General features: G+C 40.2%; 1 protein-coding gene across 4 annotated transcripts in view; it reads left to right on the forward strand.

The window, feature by feature from the left end:
• Positions 1-1,619: 1,619 nt before the first annotated feature.
• MYB (MYB proto-oncogene, transcription factor) overlaps positions 1,620-17,642 on the forward strand; it is a 41,598-nt gene continuing 25,575 nt past the window's right edge. For all 4 annotated transcript variants that reach the window (XM_081944865.1, XM_081944866.1, XM_081944867.1 and 1 more), the window contains exons 1-6: positions 1,620-1,711; positions 6,452-6,569; positions 10,982-11,053; positions 11,731-11,823; positions 13,933-14,153; positions 16,666-16,891. In XM_081944865.1, coding sequence (XP_081800991.1) covers positions 1,689-1,711; positions 6,452-6,569; positions 10,982-11,053; positions 11,731-11,823; positions 13,933-14,153; positions 16,666-16,891 — 753 coding nt within the window. In that variant the 5' untranslated portion in view covers positions 1,620-1,688. The remainder of the gene's footprint in view (positions 1,712-6,451; positions 6,570-10,981; positions 11,054-11,730; positions 11,824-13,932; positions 14,154-16,665; positions 16,892-17,642) is intronic.

The following is a 17,642-nucleotide window of genomic DNA, read 5'->3' on the forward strand; positions in this document are numbered from 1 at the left end:
ACTTCAAGGGTGGCAAAAAAAGAAAATCAAACAAAAAATAACATACAGAAGAAAGAACCCACACAGCCACAAGACACATAAGCACACAAACCAGTTCTATCTGGGCAGAACACGCTTAATGGCCAGCCATGAAATAAGATGCTACTGACAATGCAGGAAAGTGAAATTTGTTTGAGGGCCATCTTTTCCCAGTTATAGCCACCCAACCCATTGGAGCAGAGAGTAAGGGTGTTCGTTCCTTATGTTAATGAGATCCATTGTAGGGGGACCAAGAAGGGTCTTCTCCATGTAGCTGTCTCCCTGTAGAATAGCATCCCTGAGGAGATAACACTGCCATCCATCTTGATAGGCTTTTGTAAAGCTCTGAAAGCATGGTGTTGCCAGAGGGGCTCAGGACCCCAGGGCAATATGGAGCTATCAAGTAGTTTGGTGATTGCTGTCACCAAGGTGTTTATTGGGTTTTGTTATCTGAGGTTCTGTAAACTGTTAACTTCTGTTAATGTCTGCAAACAGCCCAGAGTCACTGTGAGTTGTGCAGGCATGTGCATTTTTTAAAATAAAGTTGGAAAAGTATGAAGTACCTTGGAAACGTATGCAACTGGCTAGCTAGGGCCTTCCATAGGAAAAGCAAGCAACAGAGTGCAGAAACCTGGCAGAGAAGACCACTTGTTTTTCTCTTACCTATATGCAAACAAGCAACCCTTCCTACATATGTACCCCTCATAGCTAATAGGTTGCTAGGTGCCATCTAGCAAAAGCAACTTCCCGTATCTAAATAATGGAATGCCCAGACTTACTACAAGCCTCAAAGAGAGTTGTGGCCACTTTTTAATCTGGTATCCTTTGCCCGTGCCTTTAACTAATCGCTTGGCAAGCAAAGAAAGGATTTTCTTTCAATAGACTAAGTCATCAGCAGAGTTATCTGTACTTCTCCTGTTGAATTCCTGTCATGGACCCAATTCTAGGAAGCAAAGGGCAGATTTCGGACACACACACACCCCACTCGTTGTTCCAGAAGTGAAAAGAAGCGGATAGGATGGTTTCCTTCTCGGCAAAGCAAAACGGGCATAGTACCTCCAGAGGAAGTTTGAACCAAGCCCTAAACTACAAGCCCCAAGGGAGGTGAAGGTATCGTTTTAACGGAGCGTGCACTGGCGTCGGAGCCGTCCCAACTCCGCAGCTCTGCGCTCACGACCCAGCCCGCGTTGGTGTGTAGCCCAGCGGGGAGGGTGCTAAAGTGCGCCTCCGCAGAGCGGGCACGGCGCAGCGAAAGGCGCCTTTCCCGCCTGCTCGAAGGTCCCTCCTGAAGCTCCGCTCCGAGCCTTTGCCGCCACCACCTCAGCCGCGCGCGCTTCGGGAGCCGAATGGCTTGGCAGAAGTTCCCGAGAGCCAGGCAAGAAACTCAAGAGCCAGCGGCTCGAGGAGCGCCTGCGCACTGCAGGGGCGCCAGATTTGGCGGGAGGGGGAGTGTCCAAAAAGCCTTTGTTAGATGGCATCTGTTTACAGAGTTACGCTTTCATCTCAACCTGTTTCCTCCTCCCCTCTCCGGCTCCTGAGAACTTAACAGCATAAGAACCCTTTTTTAAGAGGAGACACACGCCAAGCACTGCTTCCAGCAGCATAAAGCCCTCTCCTCCCCCGCCCGCCCACCCATCTCTCGCCTTTCCCCCCCAGTGACTAATGCAAGGATGGCCAGGAGACCTAGGCACAGGTAAAAAAAAAAAGGCAAAGACTGGAAAGGGCAAAGCAAATTGCTTTGCAACACCGAGGCATTTTATTTTTATTTTTTGGGTCGTTTCTCTCTCGCGCTCTCTTGCTGGCTCTTTCGGTCTCTAGCTATGTTGGTAATGTGCGCGCGCGTGGCGTCTTGTTTTGTTTTAGAGCGGCAAGATTCTTTGGGGCAAAAAGTTAAAAGGGTTGGAGAGAGATCGAGAACTGCTGCACAGGGTTCAGAGGAAGCGTTCTCTGCCAGTTCACCTGTCAGGACGTGCGTTAAATCGCTGTATTTAAATAAAATGCTGCATTGAATCAGTTGGTGCTTAGCAACTCACTTTCTCTGGGGCTCCTTAAGATTTTCCCCCACCTCCGCCGCTTATTAGCGATTAGGAATAGATAATAACCCACGGATCAGTGCAAAATTTCCAGAAGGGGTGGGTGAGCGTCCGACCGAGTTGCAAGTTGTACGTGAGCCGAAATAATTTCAGTAAAGACTCGAGAGCCGTTCCAGCCTTGCAAGGGGGATCCGTTGCTTCTGACAATCGCGATCTTGGTTTGCGATCGTTTGGGGTTGCAGGAGGCGAGAGAGAGAGAGAGCCCAATCGTAACGCAAAAAAGAGAGAGAGAGCAAAATGTCGGAGCTGCAGGTACCCGATTGCGTTTTCATTCATTCGTCCTTTCATTCATTCTTCGCGGCTGGGTCAATGACAAGCAGGGTGGAAGGAAAAGTAAATGCCTTTTTGCAGTTGTCGGTTTCTTTCGGGACCGCAAACCCATTGCCTTTGAATTTGGGTGTCTGTTACTTTCTTTTTTTATTAAGTGCTTGACGGTGAAGTTTGCGTTCGCGTTGCATGCGCTGGTTTTACTTCTGCGGGAGTTCGAGCTTTCCCTGCAGCGCGGCATGGGACAGTTTGGCACCGCAGGACAATGTTGCATTGAGGGAGGAAGGACTGGTGGTTTGTCAACTGTCACTTATTTGGTAATGGTGGAGCTTTTGACCTTGCTTTGCAGGCCTGAGTTTGACAGTTTCTACGGAGGGGAACTTTACCTCCTCCCAAAAAAAAATCCCGCTGAGGTGCTCGTATGTGGTGGCGAGGACGGCTTGTGGTTGCGGGGAAATGTTGCAGGGTGGAGGTGGCTGAGGCTACCCGCTGCTTACTCCTTTTTCTCCTTTGCACTGCGATGGCATGCCAGCAGCCGGCGAAGCGAAAACCTGCGCCTCGTGGCCTGCAGAAACGCTCGTTCAGTGCGGGGTTGTTTGCTTCAATTAGCTCGGGACAGCGTCCACGTGGAGTCCGGATTGAAAAGTCTTTCTCTTTCGCCCTTTGAACGCGCTTCTTTTCCTCTCAGTTTTCCTTGGCACGGAAAGCAAAGGGCTAGCCAACCTTTGGAACTCCGGAAAGTTCCCGCTTTACTTCTAAGGAAGAGAAAGGAAAATGAAATAAAGCCAGGGCAGAGGAGGCAGCCTTGCAAAACCGCCTAAGGAATATATACATATAGGTGTTGCATGCATGCAGACAACGTTGCTAATCCGGCTGGCAGAAACGATTTGCGGGGAGGGAGGGGGATCATCTGCGCCCTGGCTATTTTATTTTAAGTGGTGGCAACGCTTCCGAGCCGCACGACCGCTGGCGTCCTCCGGGTGGAGATCCGCAGCGCCGTGCGGGGAAGGAGCGGGGCTGTTACTGAGCTTTGCACTTGCACTTGGGAGAAAGCGCTCGACTGTGCCAATGGCGCCGTCTTCTCGACGCAAGCGCGGGACTTTCGGAGCATTTATTTTTAAAGCGATGTGTAATAATGTTCCCCGTTGCAAGAGCGAGGTTGAAGAGAAGGGTGGCGGTGGTGACGAAAACACCGCCTCCTCTGCTCCAGTGGGATTGGTGAAGGGCCATAGTTCCTCGTTGGCAACGGGCAGGACGGGCGGGGACACAGAAAATAAAACCACCCGCGGCTCGCTTCTTTCCAGCACCTGCCGGACTAGAAGACTGGCGAGAAGGATCGCGAGTGACTGTCCTTCGGCCGACTGGCGAATTGCTCGCTTTTTCTTCAATCACAGTGACAGCGGTAGTAGTAATAGTAGTAGCTGTAGTAGTAAGCGGCAACAACAAATCACTTCCTCCCCGCCCCATCCCCACCCTCTCTTTCTCTCTCAAATTGGTTGCACAATTGAAGTTCCTTGGCAAGAGTATTCATGAGAGTGTGTAGCATTTATGCACAAATTAGCTGGAGGAACGGTCTTAACCCTTTCCGTTTCTACAGCCTGACACGTCATCTCAGATTGCTCTGAGCGATGGCCCGGTTATGGGTGCTAAAGATCAAAAGCAGAAAAAGTGGATGGATGGAGGCTAGAAAGAAAGTTGGACTGCTTTTTTGTTTGCCTTTTTTTAGTTGCAAAATGTGAGAGCATCTGAGTCACACCATCCTTATTATCTGGAAAACAAAAGAACACTTATGGAACTCGGCTAAAGAGCCTATAAAATTGATGTGAAAATAGAAAGTAAGGGTTTCTTCCACACGGTCATGGTTTTTATTGCCTTGATGCAACAAAAAGTGCAACTTGTTAGTAGGTAAAGCTTAAAACATGCAATTAAATCAACATCTGAGAGCAGAAAAAATATTCAATTGTTTTCACAGCTCATCAAGCCCCTTTTGCATACACACACACACACACTTAAATTATGCACATAAAGAAAACCTCAAATTCATTTTATGAAGGAACAGCCAAATCATATGATCAGCAATTTTTGCATGTCATCTGTTCATAAAATGTCATTTGATTGTAGGGTCGGTTTCCTGGGAAGCAAGGGTTGCCCTGGATTTAGTTTGGTTTTGAGTATTTTATACCAATTTTACTGGTCTCTTGTGAGCACAAAATATGTATACGTATTTGCAAAAATATGTAAAAATACTTGGAAAAATATAAAAAATTATTTAGAAATAAATAAATGGACCAGTTTACTTTAATCTGATTTGTCAAAATGCATTTAAAAATGGCATTAAAGTGCATTCTATTAGCATATTGCCATAAGTACCCCTAAATCATCCATATTTTCTTCTCTACTTTAGATACAATCTTTAGGCTAAACTTTCAAAACCTATGTTTACATTTTCCAGTTGAAAATAAAGTATTGCTTAATAGAAGCAAGGCAACTTTCATTGCAAAATACTTTGAATTTTACCAAACTACATGAATTAAACTGGATGTTTTAGTCATTTCTGCTCTCACATTAGCTTTGAAAAAAAGCTGGGGCAATCAGCGGCTGAAGAATATTAGATGGGATTGAGGTAGCTGTAGTAGGAAAACCTCAGATTGTATTCATCTTAGAGATACCTGTTCTTGGCCATGAATTGTGAACTTCTTGTCATTGAAGAGTAAAACAAAACAAACTGACTAGTTGAATTTATTTTGCATTGACTGTTGACCTTGGGCACTTTGAGGCTACATTGCCGTGCATATGTGCAAATTGACCCTCTTCAAAGTCATCCTCAAAGAATTTAGTAGCATATATCCTTGTAAAATATGTCTGCTCTTTCTTCAAGTGCATAGAAAGTTCGCTTAGTACATATAAATGGTAGGTGAGAATGACTTTGGAAAGCAGGAGAAAGAACAGCAGACTAGACAAACAGGAAAATTAGTGTCCACAGAAGGACACGGGGCATGAGAGGCTTTTCAGAAGGGACCCTCCTAGTTTCCTGCAACATAAAAAGGGAGGAGGGGGAAATATTTCAGACCTGCAAGAATCTATTATGTATCCCTATAATAAAGGTAGAGCTAATATTCATTGTTGTGTTTCTTGCCTGCACTACATCGAAGGGCAAACAGTGTTGTTTGAACTAGGATCAAGTCTGGTCTGCAGAAAACCTGAAGATAAACAAATGGTGGGAAAAATCAAGAAAGTTCTCACTTTGCTGCCATCTAGTGGCCCTATAGAGTTTTGCAGGCTAGACACTAGTCCTAATTTGAAATTAGTAACAACGTGATTCCCAAACTCTGTGCCCCAGAGTTCCAGACTGAATTCACAGGGTCACAGACAGTGGAATATTTTACACTGTGTTAATAAATGGAACTGTTTGCGGATTGATTGTGGTATGCCAAGACACCAAAGCACACAGTGTGGGAATCATTAAGGTGCTATAAACTGAGGAAGCTAGTAAACTTCTACAAGAGTTATTGTACTAGAGTTATTCTGCATAAGAGGTTATTCAATAATATGACAGTAGGATAGTACAAAATACTAGCCGCCTGAAAATGTCAAAACGTGATTTTCATCTGAAAATTAAAATGTGGAATTTTTTTACCTCTTTGTGAGGTGTTCTTTGAATGATTTGGCATAAGGATCCCAAATATGTACTTGGGCAAAGGACACAGCCTCTGTTCCCTTTATTGTCCTAAACATTGTATTTTAATTTGAAACCATCATTGGCTGAACAGCTGCCAAATGTGTAATTTACCACTGATCTAACAGCATGAGCAGGTCTAAACATGCACAGTAAGCAGAAGGTTGCCAACCTTTTGCTTGTATCTGTGGATACCAGAAACAGCAGAACCAGTTCAGAATACTAGAACAGAATGCAGAACAAAATCTTGTCATGCAGCTTTCCAGACAATTAACCCTATAACCTTTGCAAAAGTTGTTGACTTTTGCTAACTTTTTGTAGAACCTGTGATATTGAAATTAAACTCTCCCCTTCAATGTTCTGTCTTAATTTTGCTTTCTGTATTTTATTTCTTCAGCATATATAGCAGTGATGATGAGGATGAAGATGTCGAGCTATACGATCATGACTACGATGGGCTGCTCCCCAAGGGTGGAAAACGTCATTTAGGGAAAACACGATGGACCCGAGAGGAGGTAAACTGGCTTCATACTAAGGGTCTGTAGAAGACAAGAATCTTAGTAACATTTGCGGCTGGCTTCTCAAGAAAGTGGATAAATATAACTATGAAGTGGATAAATATAACTATGATTAATAAATATGAAGCTGAACACTTTTTTTTTCCTTTTAGGTTGCCATGATTAGGCCTGAGTCTAAAAACGCAGTTTGCTTTACAAAACAAACCACACATAAGTAGTTTAGAAACAAGCAATACCTTTTGAGAGGGAAATGATATATAACGTTGATGTTGGGGCCTACTCACACTGGTGCCAGTTGTGATAGTGAGGTGAAAATAGGAACCGCTAAAAAGACAACGGGCAAATGAAGACCCGCTAGTTTAGAAGGGAAAACGATAGAGACGTACTGACTGAATTATTATTATATTGACTTGGAAGTCTGAGAACAGCTAGGCAGTGGAAATTCTATTTCCTCCCCATTTCCCATAAAAATCACAACAGTAGCCATGCCTTTGTATGTTGGATTGTATGAAAAATGGAGGTGGTTCTAGGGTGAGGCACTGCTTCAGCTATTTAGAATATAGGGTTCAATCTGTTGCTACAGATAATGGCTGATTTCATAGCAGTTGGTCAACTGGAATAAGGTGTGTAGAAATTGGCATTATGCATGTGATAGAAAATACATAGAAGCCATTGGCAACATCAGTATTATGTGTTGCAGGGATTTATATGTCATGCTTTGGTTGGTTTCCATCATTTCATAGGGTCAGGCCCTGAGGCAATAACACATAAACCAACTCTTCTCATTTCTAATGATTGTCATAAAAAAAACGAAGACTGAAATTTCTTTCGGCCATAGTTAACAATGCATAACTTTTATCCCCTTGTAGGCAGATAATCAATTAAAGGTATTACAAGGAGAGTCACCCTCTTAGTTTCTACAGTGTGAGTATGGGATGGGTAATGACTAAGTTCGCACATTATACTTAGCTAGATGGTTCCCTGTTTTCAGCTTCCCAGTTGTTATCAGGAAGCAAATTCAGCCAGCTGTGGCTAACTCCATAGCAATAGCAGTTAGACTTATATACCACTTCATGGTGCTTTATATCACTCAGCAGTTTACAGAGTCACCATATTTCCCCCAACAATCTGGGTCCTCATTTTACTGATCTGGGAAGGATGGAAGGCTGAGCCGATTTTAATCAGTCAGGATCAAACTCCTGGCAGTAAGCAGAGTTAGCCTGCAATACTGCATTCTAACTATTGCACCACCATGGCTCATAAATGTTCATGTTCAATCATAAATCATAGTTAAACAGACAATGGCTTAAAATGAAGTGTGAACGAGGACAATGTTTAAAATATGTTTCAGACTTCAAGAAGAAATTAATTTAAAAATGGAAACAAAATATAAGGCTGTCCACTTATTAAAATTGGTGTTAAGCTTAAAACATTATTTGAGTATGTTTAAATAAAGTTTCTAAATAACTGAATTTTAGGTTTAGGACAGTGGTTCTTAGGATATTAATAGCATTTACCACTTAACAAAATATTAGGAATATAGTCGTCTTTTTAGAAAGCTAAATTTTAAGAATTGAATGATTAGCATTTTTAATTCACATGTGTAGTGTACTCCCAATTTCTTTGACACAGTTAAAATGCTAAATTTGCAACACTGTGTGCTGGCAATAACTTCAGCTGATTTTTTGCTAAACACTCCAATTTTCATATTTAGTTTGCTTTAATTTCACTAACATATGATACGTAAACATTGACAGGTCATTTTGCCAATGATTTTATAAAAACTTAGGTTGTTGCTGCATTATTTGGCAATTCTCCAAAATAGTCTCTGTGCTTTCTAAACCCTTGCTAGAGGTTACTGGGTCAAATAATCACAAGGAAGTAGTCATCACCATTGCAACACTTTTTTTGAAAAATAGGGCCACAGAGAATAGTTTAAGGATGATTGTTGTGCTGTTCAAACCAGTGATTTGGTTAAGTTAGTTGAATATGGTTTCAGTTAAAGCAGCAGCCCTCAACCTCCTGGGCACCAGGGATTGGTTCCGTGGAGAAAGGTTTTTCCAAGGTTTTGCATGCTGCTTGCATCCCGCGGATGCGGCTTCATTTGTTTGGGCAGCCCGGTTGCTGGCATGCTGCGGACTGGTGCCTGTCCACAGACTGGGAGTTGGGGACCCCTGAGTTAAAGTTTTGAATCTTAATTTCATCTGGAAAAATGCTTCTGCGTGGGAATTATTTTATGTTGCAGCATAGTATTTAAAAAATCTCTTTCTTCATGCTTTGTGTGTTAAACCCAACACACTTTTAGTAATAGCACAAGACAATATTCCAGGTGGAACAAAGCTTTCCACTTGCAGACACATTTTTTATTAACATTTGTGAAATAGCCATATGTTAGATTTTAGAGTTCAGTGGTTATTGTCCCATCATTTAACAGTGTTAATTGGGACTGGAATTTCCATCCCTAAGCAATCTGGTCGTAAAACACAATGTGATGCAATCCCCTATTTAACTATGACAATTCTGGCAGTTCCCAGCTACCACTGTTAAGCGGAGCCTTGCAGGTCCTTAAGTGAGGACATCACTTGTTTGTGACTTCTGACTTCCTGCCAGCTTCCCCATTAATTTTGCTGATGGAGAAGATTGTAAATCACGATCATGTGATCGTGAGATATTACAATGCCTGGGAGTTTGAGGACTGTTATAAGTAACACTAATTCAGCACTGTCATAAGTTCAGTTGCTGAGCAAGTGATTGCTAACTGAGGATCACCTGTAGCATAAAAAGAAATGCTTATCTGGAGTAGTTCACAATATAATGCTGGCACTATCATGGTGAAGGCCATTCTTGTTCTATCTTGTATGATTACAAATAACAGTTCTTGCAATCAAGTATAATGTTGAAATGCAGATGGATTAATGATTACCAAAACATTATAATTAACTTCATATTCATTGAGCTTTCCAGTTACACTAATTCACTTTTGTACTGTAAATTAAATAACTTCAACACAAATAGTGCCAATATAGGAAGTGATTAGAGCAGTCTTCTTCAATCCAGCCCTTTGGATAAGATGAACTACGTGATTTTCAGTTAGCGTAGCTGATAACTTTGTTGGAAATTTGAGGACTGTGGTCCAAACTGTCTGGAGAACAGCAAATTAGAGGATGCTGGGGTGTGAAACTTGATCTGTGGGATACTGTATTCGTATTTCTTCATTTTTATTTTTGTTCTTCATTTGTTGGCTTTGGACAATTCACTGTGAGAGGCTACATTGCAGTTGCTGTCCAGAAGATTTCTCCCATTGAATTCGTCTCACATAGTAAAATTGAACCTAACCAATCAACTATCTCTAGCTAGTGATATAGATGCCAGACATCATGGAAATTGGACGTCTACAATCTGTTTGCTGTATATACATGGTTTAAGTCAATGTGTGGATAAGTCAAATATATAGTGATTTACTTAACAACCAAGGCAAAAAAGATCATAAGATCAGGCTGACTCACTTAATAACCACCTTGTTTAGCAATGAAAATTCTGGTCCCAATTGTGGTTGCAAGTGGAGGACGACCTGCAGTGTTTGGTACCAGTTGATAACCCAACTTCTTCACTGTTACAGTTTGTTTCATCCCAACCTTTGACTTGACTGAATATAATAAAAGCATATGATGCATTCAAGTCTCAAATGGGGTGTGTACCTAGGAATGCAGCAAATAGGTCAGCCCTATTGTTCATATGCTCCAACAAACCCAATTCTCTGCCAATGTCAAGCTGATAAGGTGAAATTGTGAAAAGTTATACATTTCAGATTCCTTCCATCAGTTTGTCTTTGAAAATAAATTGTAATCATGGTTGATTACCATTGAATTATAGGAATTCTGGCCTCTCCAGAATAGTAAGCATATGCATACATCCCTGGCCATTTCAATCCACACACATATTTCACCCTGAACTTCTGATGATGCAGTCAATGCATATATAAATGGATGGAGAGAGAAATGGGCAGAATCTATATCATGTTTCTTTTTCTGAAGACAAAGCTCAGGCATATTAAAAAGAAAAAAAAGCAAGTGACCTTTAAAAAGTTTAATTACATAAATTTTCCTGACTTCTGTGGCAGTTTTGATCTTCATCAAGCATACTAAGTTTTCAGTGCTGATTTCAGCTTAGCTTATCAGATGACAGCTTTCCAAATATAAAATGTCACACTGTTTTCATTGAAAACTACCCGGTTGAGAAATGGGGAAGAAAAAGACTACCGTGTTGCCTCCAACAATTAAATTGGAAATCTCACTTTTCATGTTTATGGAAAGAAGCAAGAATATTCAACAATGCGCAATGTTAGTTCTGTCTTTTTCCCTGTTTTGAAATGAAACCCCAAAATAATGGAATTTATATTACTGTCTTAGGATGAGAAGCTAAAGAAACTTGTGGAGCAGAATGGCACAGAAGATTGGAAAGTTATTGCCAATTTCCTTCCTGTAAGTAGGCCTCTTTTCTGTTTATAACCACACATTTATCAGTGTGCAAGGAGAGAGGTTGTTTCATAATTACAGATGGAGACTAAATAGGCATTTGGGAGACTTGCAGAACTCAAATTTATATACACTTCTTTCACTTCTCATGTGAAATAAAGGACGGAAAATATAAAGAGCCTTTGGGGGAAGATTTTATGTACAACAGATGGCCGATACATCATAGATTTCACATAGTGAAACAACAAAAACTTCAGAATAGAAGCTGACTATGATCTTGGGTTGCTGCCGCTTGTTAATTCTATATTTCTAGTAAGGAAGGTTGACGAAATGCTAAAGGCATAATATACATATATTAGTAAAAATAGCTTGCTTTTATTGGATCGATAAATATGATCAAAAATTAAAATGCCGTCAGTTAAGAAAAACTACAACTAAGCGCCTGGGATCTGAAATGACCACATAGCTGGCTTCCAACAATGTGTAGCTGCGTATCTGTTTTACTTCTCTCTGTACCACTGCACTTATTCTTTGTAGCTGTACAGATGGTATCTTGAGCAATAAAACAAAAAAGATAATGGAACCCTGCAATAAACATTGGCAGTTTAGATGTTTCTGGACGACATATTAACATCTGTAACATTTTCTAATAATTTGCTTTGGATTTTGTTCTGTAATCCTAGAATCGGACGGATGTACAGTGCCAGCATCGATGGCAAAAGGTGCTAAATCCAGAACTTATAAAAGGCCCATGGACTAAAGAAGAAGATCAGCAAGTAGGTTTGAGTAATCTGGATTTTACTGCTTCCTTAATATTTAATATTGTGTCTAAACAAGATGCATTCCAAAAGTAAAAACTCTCCATTTATATAGAGCAGGGGTGGGGAACTGTGGCTCTTTTGCGACTTGTGGACTTCAACTCCCAGAATTCCAGAACCAACATAGCTACCTCAGGAATTCTGGGAGTTGAAGTCCACAAGTCGCAAAAGAGCCACAGTTCCCCACCCCTGATATAGAGCATTGCCTTCCCCCCCCCCTTATTGTTACAGAATTTATTTGTTTTACAGACTGTCATGCATCCTTGAAAATTTATCAGCGTTTTAAATTGTTCCACTGGGGTAGCCGTAGTGTAGAATGTTTCAGAGATCGAGCTGTAAACTAAGTACATTCAAGGGCAACTATAAGGGGAGTGAAGAGTGGAAGCAGTGTCTCAATACAAGCCATGCCTCTTTTGTATATGCACAATGTTATGGATATGAAAAGGGAAGAGCTTGTAGCATGATACTGCTTTTATCATTCTGGTGAAAGCAGCAAGCTTCCTATAAGTATAGCCAAACACATTGTGGTGTAATTATTTAAGTTATTAATTAAAACTTTTCCCCAAAAAAGTATTTAGCAGGTAGCAGTTGCTTAATTTTGAATATTATATTCAAAATAACTTAGGTTCTATTTTATTTTTCTATTGCAGAAGGTATCCTCTCTAAAACCTTGCCTATTGTTGCACACAGATCATATTAAGCAAACAGTCTGTTATACTCTTCAGAAAACTGTTTTATTTACAATGCATGGTATGATCTTGTTATTTAAATTAAAGCTTCTGTGCTTAATATGACTGACTCATCAGAAGAGAGCGCTTATAATTGTTATCTTGGTGGATTAATGAATTTCAAATACAGAGTAAAATCACCAGACTGAATATCATTTCGCTTCAGCTGATTGTCTCTTAGGATTGGAATCATCCAAAGCAGGTTGAGGGAGGGAGGGAGGTAGACTACCTCATTGAAGTATGTTGCAAATTAGGGAAACTTGTTTATAAGTTGAAATTGGAATTCAACGTGTTGTTGTTTTTTAATTAAGATTTCTCTAATCAGGCAACAGACAATTATTTGATGCAGTATAGTGATCTCAATTAGGCTCTATTTATATAACACTTAGGTGGCTCAGTGGCTAGCTGAGCTTATCGATCAGAAAGGTCTGCAGTTTGGCAGTTCTTAGCCCTAGTGCCACGTAATGGAGTGAGCTCCCATTACTTGTCCCAGCTTCTGCCAACCTAGCGGTTTGAAAGCATGTAAAAATGCAAGTAGAAAAAATAGGGACCACATTTGGTAGGAAGGTAACAGCATTCCATGCGCCTTCGGCGTTTACTCATGCTGGCCACATGACCACAGAGACATCTTCGGACAGCACTGGCTCTTTGGCTTTGAAACAAAGATGAGCACCACCCCCTAGAGTCGGGAATGACTACCACATACACTATATATAAAGGCAGGTGAACAAAAGTATTCGCTCACCTGGCTTTACTCGCATATGAACTTACTGTAAGTGACATTCCATTCCTAATCAATATGACGTCGGTCCACCCTTTGCAGCTATAACAGCTTCAACTCTTCTGGGAAGGCTGTCCACAAGGTTTAGGAGTGTGTTTATGGGAATTTTTGACCATTCTTCCAGAAGCGCATTCGTGAGGTCACACACTGATGTTGTACGAGTTTACGTGGCCTACCACTTCGTGGCTGAGTTGCTGTCGTTCCCAAACACTTCCACATTCTTATAATACAGCTGACAGTTGACTGTGGAATATTTAGGAGCGAGGAAATTTCACGACTGGATTTGTTGCACAGGTGGCATCCTATCACAGTTCCACGCTGGAATTCACTGAGCTCCTGAGAGCGACCCATTCTTTCACAAATGTTTGTAAAAACAGTCTGCATGGCTAGGTACTTGATTTTATACACCTGTGGTCATGGAAGTGATTGGAACACCTGATTCTGATTATTTAGATGGGTGAGCGAATACTTTTGGCAATATAGTGTATGTGCGAGGTGAACCTTTACTTTTAAATACTGGAGATAGTTTTTTTTTTAATTGTTGTTGTTTATTTGCAGGTAATAGAGCTTGTACAGAAATATGGCCCTAAACGCTGGTCTGTCATCGCCAAGCACTTAAAGGGAAGGATTGGGAAACAATGCAGGGAGCGTTGGCACAACCATTTGAATCCAGAAGTGAAAAAAACATCATGGACAGAGGAAGAAGATAGAATTATTTATCAGGCACACAAGAGGCTTGGAAACAGATGGGCAGAAATCGCAAAGTTACTACCTGGACGGTAAGGTCAGAACGTAACGATTGAAAAGAAACCTGGATGGAGTGGGGAGATTCTGCACTTCTATTCTGCACTTTAAAGAGTTAAATGTTGGTATCAGTTGCATTACGCTACATCAAGTAATAGACAAGTCTTGTCATGTTTAATTTCATTTATAATTTTTTAAAGTTTATTTAGTTCTACTGTATGCTTTTTTAAAAAATTACAAAATTTGGATGCACTTTTGTGCATATTTCTAATATACATTTTTATATCCAGTTTTTCTAGTGCATGCTTTTGCAGCAATGATTTTTTTTTGTTTAATATTACATTTCCCTATTGTATTTTTTGTTTTAAGTTTTTCATACAAGGGTCAGTCTGAAACCCGTGAATTGTGGGGTACCATTAGATCATAGCATTGCATGTTAACAGTAGAAGGGCTAAAATACACAGCTATACATCTTAAAGATTGTGTTTAGTAACAACAAAGAAGTGGGAATAAATCAAGTTAACAATTTTGTGAAGTAAAGCACTTGCATTTCCATATTCTTCCCTTCAGAACCACAGATTCCCTCTAAGTGATCTACCAGTCATACCCCCCCCCCCCAAAATAATGGATTTAAAAAAAAATATTTGAAACCTCAGCCTTCCAAAATGCCTGCCCTTGCCTTTATGTCTGCAAAATACTATCACAAAGTCTAGAGAAAATGCAGGTATCAAGGGAAAAAACTATGCACACAGGAGTGCGAAGTATAACTTACATAACATTGTGAACTAAGTCAGTTTTCCCATCTACATTTTGTGTGATTGCAGGAATAAGTTAGATAAGATGTATGTTTTGTGTTGAGTCTTTATTGATAGAGCTTCTTTTTAGAGGCCATTTTGTCAATTATGTCTGATCTATAAAAGCTTCTGGGCGGTCCCTGAAGCCTTCGGAGCGCTCAAAACGACCCTCCGAGCAAACCGGAAGTCACGACCCTCCTATAAAATCTCTGGAGCCTGGGGAGGGCAAAAAAAGGCTTTTAAAAAGGGTGAACTCAGCTGGCCAGCACGCGCATGTGCGCTGGCCAGCTGACAGGCCAGCGCCTCGCGTGTCCTGACAAATGGCTCCGCGTGCCACCTGTGGCACGCGTGCCATAGGTTCACCATCACTGGCATAGATCATCTCCTGTATCACCAGCAAGCAAGAAGCATTGTATTTAATACTTCTATAACAATTAGAATTAGATGAGAAGGGACACTGGCTTATGGATATTTCTATCAGTGCTGTATCTCTATACAGGTCCTGCTATTCAGATTCCTGTGGATCCAAAAAAGGGGGGAAGCATAATCAACTTCCTTTTTTCCCCTCTAATTAATGTACAAAGCGCTTGTAGTGAACATATTTTTCATAATGCAATAGCATATCTTGACTTCTTTTAAAGATTGCAAAAAAATTTCCTACCAGAGACTGCCTATTGTTATGATCAAGCTATGCTAGAGTGGACCAAACACTTAGGCAATCCATTTTTTCTGATGAGAATGTGGAAAAGCTGGAAATAGGTCCTTAGTAGTCAACTGATAACAACAATTGTTTTGTCCCTGTAACTAGATGTAGTATATAAGACCTGTTACAACCTTGCTGTTTGTAGACTACCTTAACACTCTTCTAAAAGAATATACCAAGTTTATCCAGTTTCCATAAGACTTCTAAATGTAACTGAGAACCAAAATGGATGGGGTACAGGAGGTCTGTAAGAATAAATAACAGATATTATAATACAGCTCCATTGACCTTAGAAGATTAGGGAAGTGACTAATTCCATCCGTTCCTTTAACCACTTCTAGCCTCACGAGGAACTTGGGAAGAATAACTTATTTTCGCAAAGGTTTACATAATATTTTTTCAATGTGTTCATAAGGTTCTCATTAAATTCAAGCAACATTAATAATGCTATGGATTCTTATTACTCATGTGTTTCTCAGGTGGATACCTGTTGGGATATCTCCATATAGAACTTAAATTCAAGCAGCTAATTCTTTCATTTAGTTGGTTTGATTGATTAGTCTGGAGGGTGGGAGGAGGCAATTCTTTTTGCATTAAATATGTGCATTGGTTTCATGCAGCCAGGTTCCTTTTAGCATGGCAAATTTCCCTTTATATTTCACAAGCGAAGAGCCCTGATACCTTATACCAAAAAAACCAGGAAGTTGCTCCATGTCCCCATTTGAACTTTATGTTAGGGATGCAGTGTGGGATCGGAGAGGGCTAACGTGAGTTGATTTCAACAAGATATTTGCTTTGTATGCAGTTATGTATTATTGTATTTTGTGGCTAGTTAAAAAGAGACGGAGAAATAACTAAAATGCAGAGTGAAATAAGCATCTTGAAGCTGTATGGGAAGCTTCTATTAGAGTTCTGAAATGTTAAGTAAATCTCATAGTAATAAAATAATTGTTTCCTCCCAGTCAACACAATCAGCTCTGAAAATTCTATTTGTGCAATATATATATATATATATGTATATATATTTTTTTCGCCAATGTTCTTGTGCAGAACTGATAATGCTATCAAAAACCATTGGAATTCTACAATGCGTCGAAAGGTTGAACAAGAAGGTTATCTTCAAGAGTCTTCAAAAATCAACCAGTCTTCAGGTTTTCCAAAGAACAACCATTTAATGGGTTTTACCCATACTCCACCTTCTGTACATCTGGCAACAGACGCTCAAGCCGCAGTGGCCAGTGACTATTCGTATTATCATATTTCTGAGACGCAAAATGTAAGCTAATGGAAACAGTTGGATTAAAAGTTTCTCAGCAATTGAAATAGTGCAGTTGCATCCATGACGTAATTTGACAGTAGCATCTTGTTTGGATATGAGGCATCTGTGATCCAAAGTACCAATGAGGTTTACGTAGCTTTTGGTTGGATTAACTACAGCATTACAGACTCCTAGATTATACTGGGTGGCCAGGAAAAGTGCTAATTAGGATTTCTCAGTTAACTTGTAGAGTTTTGTGTAAATGTATTGCACTAAACAGAAATTTGCACATAGGATTGCCCTCTGAAAGCAGGCCCGTATTGACTTTACTGAAAATAAAGCCTCCTTAAAATGGAACTTTTGCCTGAACTTCTGTAGAATCGCTCTCTAAATTGCTACTTCTTGTAAAAAACTCTTATCAGTAAATATGCTCAGATAGCGCCATATTTTTGACTCTAGTTCACAGTGGGGTAAATGCAGAGAGGCATCTATTATCTTGTTTTGATGATACTGTAAATGTTTTAATTTTAATAATACATTGGAAGTTAATGCAAAGAAAAATTTTTGGATCTAAATATGTACTCCTCATCTGTACATCTGCTAGTTTATAAACTGGCTAAAGACCAAGTATTTAGCTTATGCAAATACACTGTACATGGATATATATACCATAATCATTACTAATTGCATAAAATAGATCTTAAGAAAAATGTAATTGGTTATTACGCATGGAATAATTTGAAAGTATAGAAAAAACTATTCAAAATTT

The sequence above is a fragment of the Natrix helvetica genome (genome assembly GCF_964273705.1).
Source record: "Natrix helvetica genome assembly, chromosome: 2".
Taxonomy (NCBI): Eukaryota; Metazoa; Chordata; class Lepidosauria; order Squamata; family Natricidae; genus Natrix; species Natrix helvetica.